The 10,944-nt window shown below is 55.8% G+C and overlaps 1 protein-coding gene across 2 annotated transcripts in view; it reads left to right on the forward strand.

Moving 5' to 3' along the window:
- The window catches only part of LOC102452366 (uncharacterized), an 87,797-nt gene extending 77,761 nt beyond the window's left edge, over nucleotides 1-10,036 (forward strand). For both annotated transcript variants that reach the window (XM_075904953.1, XM_075904954.1), the window contains 2 exons: nucleotides 380-517; nucleotides 5,066-10,036. In XM_075904953.1, the coding sequence (XP_075761068.1) occupies nucleotides 380-517; nucleotides 5,066-5,282 (355 nt within the window). In that variant the 3' untranslated portion in view covers nucleotides 5,283-10,036. The remainder of the gene's footprint in view (nucleotides 1-379; nucleotides 518-5,065) is intronic.
- Nucleotides 10,037-10,944: the final 908 nt, after the last annotated feature.

Below are 10,944 nucleotides of genomic sequence, written 5' to 3' on the forward strand. Positions count from 1 at the left end.
TCCTGTATTGGCCCCTGCGCGATGGGCCCGAATAGGCCTGTCCATCTCTCACTGTTATTTGGCATTGGGACGTCACTATAACCTGGGCTAACTCGGCTCTTTGTCTCACCCTAGCGGCCAGACAAGATAACAGGGGTTATGAGTCAGCTACTGCCTCTAAACTGCTGGAGTCGTTCCTTTAGCTCAACCAGTCGAGGCTTGCGTTTTGCGCTCCACAGGTCCTGGGTTTGATTCCCACCCATGAGGTCAGCGTAGATACCCCAGTAAATACGGATTCACACAGCACAAATCACACCGGGCAAACCCACAGGCCTGTGGCAGACATGCGCGCTCCTCCCGGTGCATGCCCACCCCTCTAATGTGTGTGGTTTTGATCCAGAGAGAAAGACAACGAGACTCGGACACGGCACAGTGACACGGATCCTGCCCGGGCCAGGCGCCGCTCCAGGAGCTATTCCCCTATCAGGAAGAGGAGGCGGGACTCTCCCAGCTTCATGGAGCCCAGGAGAATTACAAGGTAGCAGTCACGGTGCAAAGGTTCAGCCTGGAGTCCAGACTGGCTCGGCTCTTGGGTTTTACTCATTCACTGATCCAGGGTCAGCCCCCAACACTCCCTTTGCTCGGCCGCATAGACAGAGCCCCGGTTGCTGCAGCTAGTCACCAGAACAAGAGTTTCCCATATGTGCCTTGTCTACATGAAGCTGCTAACGGGTTAGCACCATCCAAATCCTAGTCCAGAATTACAAGTTTCTACGCGCCTTCAAAATAGTAAAAGGAAATATGGATTTATTTACTTAACGTTTTATTTAGATTGTACAGCCAAAGATACTGCCACAGATATGTTTCCGGCTTGCACTGTAAATGTAGAATTTCCTCCTCTTTGAAATTAAACTCATCCTAGCCCTAAATCCCAAAACAGGCCATATTTAATTCTAGGCCAGACACAGTTTGAAAGTCTAGAATCTTGTTCAGAGCTAGAAACTTAAACCTTAAACTGACAGCGTGCTTTTTCTAAGCCATGTGTTTCTAGTTACTGTCCATCGTGAGACACTGGGACTTAATATTTGGACAGCTGGAAAACCAGTCTCAGGTCATGTGGTGAGGGTTTTAGCACTAGTTTGCCTGTGCCATTCAGGCTTTGTCTACACTACTGAGTTTTGTCACCAAAAATTGCCTTTTGTCAACAAACACGGCAATGCGTATTTTGTCAGGAAAAACCAGCCAGTTTTGGTGACAAGAAAACTTCCATCCCTGTGAGAGATGTTTCTCTTTTCCCCTCCCTTTATTGTCTATAAAGAGCCAGTGTGGACTCTGCTGTTTGTTTTGTTGAGAGAACTGGCTTCCTCCGGTATCCCACGCTGCCTGCCCTGGTGACTGTGCTCAGTGTTTTGTGATCTCTGCTGCTCTGCAGGCATGTGCCCCATCCCTTTTAAAGCTCCAAGAAGTGTCTGACAGCTGAGCAAGCTGCTCCATTTGGGGAGCAAACAAAGAGCAAATCAGTGGAGTGCTTCTGTTCTGCCTTGTTAGGAGCACAGCAGGAGGCAGGCTGCTGCTGCAGGGAGAAGCCGGAGAGGCTGCTGTGCTGCTTTGACATTCCTCAGCATGGAGAGCTCCCAGAGTTACTCATGATGCCGCTTCCAGGAGCTGAGAAGGCTGTGGGAGAACTCGGAGGGAATCCCAAGAAGCGCAGGGATCAGCTCTGCCTTCCCACAACAGTGCCCTGTACAAAGTTTACCCACAATCCTTTGCTCTGTCTGTCCACAGAGTGCTTGCACTGTGTCCATAAAATGTCAACAGTGAGAGGCAGAAAAACTGGTTTGGCCGTTTTTCACTTTTGCATGTCGGCATCACTTTAGTCGCCAACCTTCCCAGTGCAGACAGAGCCTTAGTCTCAAGGGTTAAAAGGCGGAGATAGGGTTGCCAGGTGTCCAGTACTTGCGGCCTTTGTCTGGTAAAAACCCCCATAAAATACCAGTATTTTCTGTTTTTCTCAAACCGAAGACTGCTTGGGACATTCTTCCCCTGCCGTGTCCGCACGGGGATTTAAAGGCGCAGTGACTCTTTTTTGTTGTGCGGTTTGGTTTTGGTTTTGGTTTTTTTGCTCATCAAGTTTGGTCCTTTTATTTGTTTGGCTTTTTGCTCAACCAATTTTTTTCCCTGCCATGTTCGGTATTTTTTATGAAAGTATCTGGCAACCCTGAGTGGAGAAGGTAGCCACATCGACACCACAGCAGTGAGCTAAAGCTCTCTCTAGGTTTCTCCTACATTGCTTCCCTGTGCATGAAGCCAACAAAATCCCTGCCAGTGTCAAAGGGCAGCATTACCGATTCCTGTGACTTTGCTGCTCCAGAGGAGTGTGGTCCTGCCTTCTTAGGGGCCCGATTCACGGCCGATGTCATGAGGCAAAACAGCGCTGAAGTCGAGGCACTTTCACCCGTTTGCACCAGCGGGAAGCTTGGACTCCCGGCTTTCTAGCACCACACGCCCTCCTGGGCACCCTAGCCTCCGGAGCGCAGAGCCCCCTACGCATGGAACGCTCCTGGGGCTGCGTGGAACTACCCAGTGTGTGTTTGCAGGCTCAGGCTGGGGAAGCAAGTCAAGCAGTTACTGCAAAAGGGAAGCCGTGTTGCAAGGTGGCCCCACTGGAAACGGAGCAGTAAGGCGCTTTACTGGGCCGGCAGCGGCTGTGTCTGATCTGTGTTACTGCCACGCAATCAGTGCCATGGCTTATTGGTATGGCGCTGTACAGAGCTGCCCCCGGCGTAACGGAGCCCTCCGCTCTTGCAGCAGCCTTTAAGAGTGAATGGGTTGTTCTCTATGCAGTGTACCAGATGTGTTGTTTGCTCGGTCCGGGAGGCTGTGAAGCTGCCCAGCCTGGCTCTGAGAGGCCACACCCACGAATAGCTGTAGCTCGCCACACGCCGAAGTCCTGTATTTTCAGTTTCCTGGCTGTCCCCGTGGCCTGGGAACTCGTCTGCCCTGGGGCGCTGAGCTGAAATGGCAGCAGCTGCCGGGTGGGGGCAGGGTGGGGTGAGGCGCGGAATCGTGTGCACCGGCCCCAGGGTGCAAGCCGGGGAACCCAGCCCTCCGGCCCGTTTGCTCCATTCCGGTTTTGCTGCTCAGTCCGGCTCCCTCCAGACACATGGCCTGTTGTGTCCTGATATTTCCTTAGTTTCAAGTCTGTGATTTTTTTTAAAGGGAACTTGAGTCCTTCTGCGCTGATTGGGGTGGGGCGGTGGGGAAGTGAACACAGGCAGAAATGGGACATTAGGCCCAAATAAACAGCAGAAGAATGGCCCAGTAGTTAGCGCATGCGCCGTGGCTTTGCGAGGCCTGTGCTCAGTTTCCTGCTGGGTGACTAAGTCGTGTGCCTCAGTTTCCCTTCTGTACTACTGGGAATGAACATCCCGGCCCTGCCCCACAGCGGTGCTGTAAGGAGAAATACCTTACAGCTGGCAAGATGCCCAGAGACGTGCGTCCTTGGGCTCCCATTACTGCACTAAGAAAAACGGGGTGATGCCTACAGGCCTCTTGCCTGCAAAGGAGCCTCAAGCACCCCCAGGTCCCCCCAGCTGGAGCTCCCACATTTGTATCTGAGCCCCGTACGTTTGTCTGGCCGATTCCTCCCCCCTCCATTATTGATGCCAACCTCTCCTTTTCCAGCCCGTCTCTAGGTTCCTCTTGGAGAGCGTCGCCGTGGGCCTGGTTACCATGGTGTCCAGGACCCCCCGTGTGTCCCTGAATTCACTGTGTGAGGCCTTCAGCGCTAAGCCGTGTCTGTGCCGTCTGTCTCACTCTCGCGCTCCCACTAACACCACTCACCCGGGGCACGCGTGGTTCCTGCACTCCCCCCACAGGATCGGGAGGGTGGGGGGAGGAGCTTGGTAGCATCTGCTCCTTGCCCACCTTTCACTGCCTGCCTAAGAGGGGCACACCCTGACTCCTGGGCAAGTAGCCAGTGCCAGCTGCAGTGAGCCTTGGAGCTGGGGAAACTGAGGCGCTAACAGCCTGAACCCCACTTGTGGGAGCTGCCCTCCGAGTGGAGGGTGGGGTGAGGCGTTTGTGAATGGGGCTGAGCCAAGGCAGAGGGGCCGAGTGCGAGGCAGGCTGAAAGAGGTCTGTGCCGTGGGCAGCTAAGGAGAGGGGTAAGGCTCGTGGGCAAGGTGAGGAGGGGGTGGGTGAAGAGGAGGGCCATTTGGGGACCCACAGAGAAAGGCACCCAGCGGCCCATGGGGAAGGGCATGGTGGACGTCCAGGAGAGAGCCTGCTAGGAGTGGCTGACAGGGGAGGATTTGGAGGCCATGGGGCTCGTGGGGGAGGCCATGGGGCCCATGGAAGAAGGTTGGCAGGCTACAGATCCAATGGGGCCTATGGGGGGTACCGGGCACCTGTGGGGTCAAGGAAGCCCCCTGTCATTCTTCACACCGACCCCGTCCCCACAGCCTGGGGCCCAACGAACGCGGCAGGAGAGACTTCCCCAGCTGAGCCTGCCCTTGGGACCAGGAGTGGGGAGAACCCAAGGGCAGGGTTGTTCTGGGCTCACCCCGGGACACTTGCAGCAGCAGCTCAGGCCCCCCGGCCCCAGGGCCTGGCCTGACCAAGCCCCCCACTAATCCCTAACTTCTGTTTTTCTGCAGCTTTAACTCTTTGGTGTCGGGGAACAAAACCACAAGCGACAATTAACCTTCTCCATGCTCTGTCGTAGCTGCCTAATCCAGGACTAACCCCGGAGGACGGCTTGGGCACGGGGGGAAGAGGGGAACAGGCAGGGGTGGGGACCCGATGCCTTGGCAACAGTCACAGGCTGAGGAGAAATGCCTCGCAATGAACAGACGCATTGGCCTCTGGCTGCCCTGCCGCTCTGGGGTCAACGCAGGCCGTTTGCGTCCAGATTGGACTCCAGAGCAGCCCCTTGTCTGGGGAGGAGGGTAATTGTGGGGCTCAGCTGGCCTAAGCTAGAGCCCCCACCTCCGCTTCCCCCCCGTGCTCAAGCCAAAGCCCACATTCCATCCAGCTCCCTGTCCCGCCTTGCCCAGCCCTGACTCGGTTTCCCTTTGATTTGCAGTGCCCGCAAGCGCCCGATCCCCTACTACCGGCCCAGTCCATCCTCTTCCAGCTCCCTGAGCAGCTACTCCTACAGCCGGAGCCGGAGCCGGAGCCGGAGCCGGAGCTACGACAGCTACAGCACCAGCCGGAGCCGGACTCGCAGCCCCCAGAGCCACTCCCACAGCCCCAGCCCCAGCTACAACAGCCGCAGCAGCTCGGAGAGCGCCGGGTTCTGAGCCAGCAGCAGAGGGAGCAGCCGGACCGAACCTTCGCCGCCCCTGGCAGCAGGCACGCCCCCTCTCTCCATCGGCACGGGGGCCCCCCCATCACCAGTCTCCATGCCTGCCCCGGCACGTGAGCCGCCCTGGTCCTTCCAGCACATCCTGCCTTCTTCTGGAGGAGGGAGAAGGAGCCACCCCTGGCTTGGGTGCCAGGGCAGGGGGGAGGGACCCGTGGCAGCTGCTGAGAGATGGAGCTGGAGGACGGCGAGCGGGACGCAGAGGGCGCCCAGCCTGGCTGGAGGCACATGTTGGGCAGAGGAGGAGGGGACCAGACTGAGGTTTTTCCCAGCAGGGGCTGGTGACTGCGCCAATCCGACCCTGCTGCCGCCCATCACGGGGGCGGGGCAGCCTCCAAACTGCCGTGGGGCTGGGGGGGGGGGGGCTTCTCATTTCTACAAATACTGGGGAGGGGGAGGGGGCATGGAGCAAGGGAACAAAATGCTTAACAAAGACCTCGGACTCGGAGCCTCCCGGAGTGGGGGGCCCTTTCACGAACAAAAAGCTCATGGACGCGAGGCAGGTTGTGGGGGGGGGGAGGGGGTTTGTCTCTATTTATGTTGATCGAATCCGTCCAGAGCCCTTGTGCTTCATTTAATTTAATTTTTAGCACAACTGTCTGAAGTGGAGGGCTGGCGGGGCAGGGGAAGAAGGGGGGCCGGGGGACAGTTGAGCTGCAGGATTGATGCAAACCAGAGACGCGAACCGGCCACAGGCAAAGAAGAGGATCCGCTGCTTCTGTGCAGAATCGCCACTGAGTGGGACCATCTCTAGTTGCTTGGGACCTTGGCCTGCGGGAGGCCTGGGGTGGGGCAGGGGCCACGTGCAGACGTCTCCACTCCCCCGCCTGCCGAAGTGACACAAGGCCCAGCATATGCAGAGCCTCCAATGAACAAAGTTTGCCACCGCTGCCAGCAAACCCCTATGAATGGAGCCAACGGGAGAGCTCGCAGATGCCGGGGTGTGGTGCAGCCCCCTCTGAAAAGCTATGGATGGCGAGTGGGTTTTGGGGTGCAGTTCGAAGGCCCGCCAGTGCCCCAGCTGTGCAGGTAACTGCTGCTGTCTCACAGGCCCAGAGTCTGATCCAGCCAATCCCACAGGTTCAGTGCAGGAGCTGGCCGCAGGCTTGCAGAACCCACGGGCTTGCAGCGGAACGACCTGGTCCCAGGGACACCCGGCCATGGCAGCTCCATGGCAAGTTGCTTCCCATAGAGAAGCAGTGCTCTCCAGCATGGCGGAGAAGTCCTCTGCATGTCCTGACTCCAGGCTCCACCCCTCAGAACACACTGAAGTCACATGACCTCGATGCCACGCTACGGGTGAGGAGATGCTACCGGTGACGGGCGGGTTCCAGGTGATGCAGCCCCCAGCCTGGCGGGCTGAGCCAAGGCGCTCCTCTTCCACCACTGATGCTGCCTTTCTCATGGAATTGCGTTTCATCCTTTACCCTGGGGGGCCGCCCGCATCATAGAGAACACGGCCCCTGCTCCTGCACCTGGCTCCCTGCCTGCCCTGGTGAGTAGCCATGTCTTACCCAGCCCAGAGACTCGATCCATGCAGCCTCTAAGGCCCAAGCCGTGAGCCCCCCACTCACCCTGGAGAGCTCTTCTTTGCAGGGAATTGAGTGGGTGACTGCCTGCTCCCCTGCCTAAGATAAAGGGTTTGCCCTCAGTGCTATGGTGAGGGAATGTGGAACCATTTCCCCAGGAAGCGAGGCAGTGGGGAAGGGACCGGTCCAGACCAGAATTGTTTCAGGACATCAAACCTGCAGCCCGGGCAGTGCAGGGTTAATTACAATCGGGTGACTTACATTGTATGGGTACGTCTAGACTACAGGCTTTTGTCGACAGAAGTTTTGTTGACAGATACTGTCGACAAAGCATCTGTTGACAAAGAACGTCTAGACTACAGCCAGTTCTGTTGACAAAGCATCTGTCGACAAAGAACGTCTAGACTACAGCCAATTCTGTCAACAAAGCGTCTGTTGACAAAGAACGTCTAGACTACAGCCAGTTCTGTTGACAAAGCATCTGTTGACAAAGAACGTCTAGACTACAGCCAGTTCTGTTGACAAAGCATCTGTTGACAAAGAACGTCTAGACTACATCCAGTTCTGTTGACAAAGCGTCTGTCGACAAAGAGCGTCTAGACTACAGCCAGTTCTGTCAACAAAGCAAGCCGCAAAGCAAGACATGACAGTGTAGACGCACAGGTCAGTGTAGATGCCATAACGCCATCTGTCGACAGAACTCTGTCAACAAAAGGCGTTATTCCTCATAGAATGAGGTTTACTGCTGTTGAGAAAACATTATGTCGACAGAACTCAGCGGCAGTGTAGACGCAGGTATAGTTTTGTCGACAAAAGTCCACTTTTGTTGACAAAACCCTGTAGTCTAGACACACCGTATCTGTATAGCATCATGTCACGGGTTGATGTGTATTAGCGTGGAGCCTGGCCCATTGGGGACTACGGGAGCCAGCTGGGTTTAGTGCATCAAGAACCGGACTAGGCGTTAGGAGATGCAAGTTATGTTCCTCAGTCTAGCATTGCCCTGGGTGTAGCCTTATATAAGTCAAGTCCCCCTCTGTGCCTCAGTTTCCCCTTTTGTGAGTCTTGCTTATTCCGACTGTAAGCACTCAGGCACAGGGAACATCACTGATTGTATGCGAGTTCAGTGCCTCTCGGTCCTACCAGAACATATAAACACTTATGGGGAGGGGAGGTTGAAATCCCAACCTGAATTCCAAGGAAGCGCCTTGCTTGGTGACTCCCCTTCATATGCTTCCACTGCAGCCTCCCGCTAGGGCTGGTCGGGAATGCTTTGCCCAAACATGCCACTTTGTTGAAACTGAAACTGTTCAGGAATCAGGGTCGGTTTCAATCTCTCCCTTAGAGATTTGTTTGCCAGAAATCCCATTGACCCTTCGGAACAGGAACGTCTCTGTGTTTTGCATCAGAACGACATTTGGTTCCAAATGGTGGGCAACGCCAGACAGTGGCTAGAGGAAAGAAAAGCGGGTTGAAAAACCAAATGAAAAACATTCCAGTGGGTCCAAACCAGGAAAACGTTTGGTTCATTCATACATGAAAATTTTCAAGATTTTGACTTTTCATCCTAATCCAGGACAGGAAGATTTGTCAAACTCCCAGAATTCTCGCGCAATGTGAAAACCACTGTGCTATCAGCGCGAGCGGCCACGTCTGTTACCTTTACTGCTGAGGTCTGCCCATTCTTCACCAGGGTCTTTCTTCCCAACTTCCTTTGATACATACTTTCAAAGGCCTTAGCCGGGCCCTTTCCCTTGGTCACTTCTAAGCTCTTGACTTTCAGCTCTTTGCTTTCTTGACATGTCCCAGTGCACCCTGCAAGGCAAAAGTTCCACTCACATTGGGTGAAATTCACCCAGGTGAAGGACTGTCAGCTCCAGATGTGAACTTCCCCCTTTGCGTATACTCTGCACCCCTGTTTCTCTTAGCCTCCTTCTGGCATTTGTGCACCGATAAATCGGACCGGTCCCTGGAGCGACCATCGTGCTCCAGTGTTTACATTTATTCCTTCTTTAATTCCTAGTTCCTGGCTTTTCCTCCCCTTCTTTTAGCATCATTTTGGTCACTTCCTCCCGCTTCACTTATTGGTCCTTCCTGCTCTCCAGAGCTTTCCAGGGTTCTCTTTACGCATCACTTACAAACTGTTCCAAGTTGCATAGGGAATTAGGTGGTGGTGTAAGCCCCAGAGGCGCCTGATATCATATGACCCAAGGGAGCAACATTCCCCGCAGGAGGAGAAGCATGTGCTATAGCTGCTTCCCAGAGCGCGTGCTCCAAGTACAGGAAGGCCAGAATCCCTCCTCAGATGAGGGCTCATGCTGGCTGTGGACAGGTGCACCCCTGTCTTTGTCTACTTCAGAGCCCCATAAGAGGCCAAGGGTGCTCCCGCAGTTCCAGCGGCTGGACTCGTCCCTTTTCTCAGGCAGCACAGGCCCAAGCTTTTAGCAGTGGAGATCTTGAGTTCAAACCCTGTTGATAGTCATGGTCACATGCTCCCCCCTCCCCCCACATACACACATCTGCCTTGTCTGATGTCCCTGTCAGGGCAGAGCCCCAGCTGGAAAGTGACGTCGCTCTCAGCATCACCGGGAGAACAGCCCCCAGAGTCAGATCTGCCCCCGTGTCTTGCTGTCCCTGTCCGCCGACACCTCTGCCACGCCTGACCTCAGCTCCCCGGCCCTTGGCATTCGAGCCCAAAACAAAGGGGATGGATGGAAAGGAAAAGCCCGTGAGCACATATACATGCCCAGCCAGCCCTGCAGCCGCCAGTGTGTCCCAGATCTAATGGAGCAGCACCTCCAAGACCCGCCAGAAGCTGCCTTCCCATATGCTCCAGGACTGCCCCTCTCTAGCCCCCAGAAGTGCGGTTCAAGCCCCCAGACTCCCCTGTAGCATGTGCCCACCCTTCCCAGAGTCCTAGCCAGGTAATGCTGCAGGGCCTGGGATAGGGTAACATGCAGCACAGACAGACAGACTTTGCACAGATCCTGAAGCACCACTGCTCAGTACTTAGCCGCACAATAAATACACAAGACTAGAGAACACAACAAACCAAGGGTGGGCAATCATTTTTGATGGGGAGGGGCACTCCATGAATTTGGAAAGTGGGCAAGGGCTTCCCAGAATTCCATGACATTAACGGGGGTGGGTGCAGGGTCTGGGATGGAGGCTGGATGCAGAAGGGAGCTCAGGGTAGATGATAGGGGTGCAAGAGGGGGTGAGGGGTCTGGGTGGGTTTGAGTGAAGGAGTGGGTTGTGACCTGGGGGGGATTGGGGTGCAGGAGTAGGTGCAGGGTTCAGGAGGGGTGCAAGAGAGGAGTCTAACCTGGAAGAGGGGTTCAGGGTCTGGGAGGAGATTGTGACCTGGGGCAGGAGTGCAGGAGGGGGAGCAGATGGTTGGGGGAGGGGCTGGAGTGCCAGGTACAGGCTCTGGCTGAGAGACACTTACTTAGGTGGCTCCCAGCCAGCAGCCCAGTGGGAGCGTTGGGCAGACTCCCTGCTTTGTGTGCCCCACACACTGCTCAAAGCAGCTGGCTACAGGGACCATGTACTCTGTGTGCTGCATGCCCTGGAGGGGCCCTCTGTGTGCTATCTGCACCCCAAGCATGGCCCGGGCAGTTCCCATTGGCCGTAAACCAGCCAATGGGAGCTGCCAGATTGTGCTGGGGCAAGTCTGCATGTGAAGCCCTTACCTAGGGGCTCGCAGCACTCAGAGAAGGACATGGGCCCGCAACTGGCTGCTTTGAGGGCGTGCGGGGGTGCATCAGGCAGAGAACCGACCTGAGGCTCCCACTGGGCTGCAGGACGGTGGCAGGACGCATCTGGCCCACGGGCTGTATTTTGCCCGGATCTGTATAATAAACACACCCGTCATGCTGTCTGGAGCGCCTCACAACCGTGAGGGCCAGCCTCGGGGCAGAATGTCAGAAAGCAGAGCAGAGCCCCAGCAGTGGGATGTACCCACCTAGTAACACACACGAACTCCCAGTGATTACAGCAGCCTTACTATGGCATCGCATCCAGAGATCTGAGGCCAGCTTGGGGCTACATGAAAAATTGTCACTTCCCCCA

Source organism: Pelodiscus sinensis, chromosome 21 (assembly GCF_049634645.1).
Source record: "Pelodiscus sinensis isolate JC-2024 chromosome 21, ASM4963464v1, whole genome shotgun sequence".
Lineage (NCBI taxonomy): Eukaryota > Metazoa > Chordata > Testudines > Trionychidae > Pelodiscus > Pelodiscus sinensis.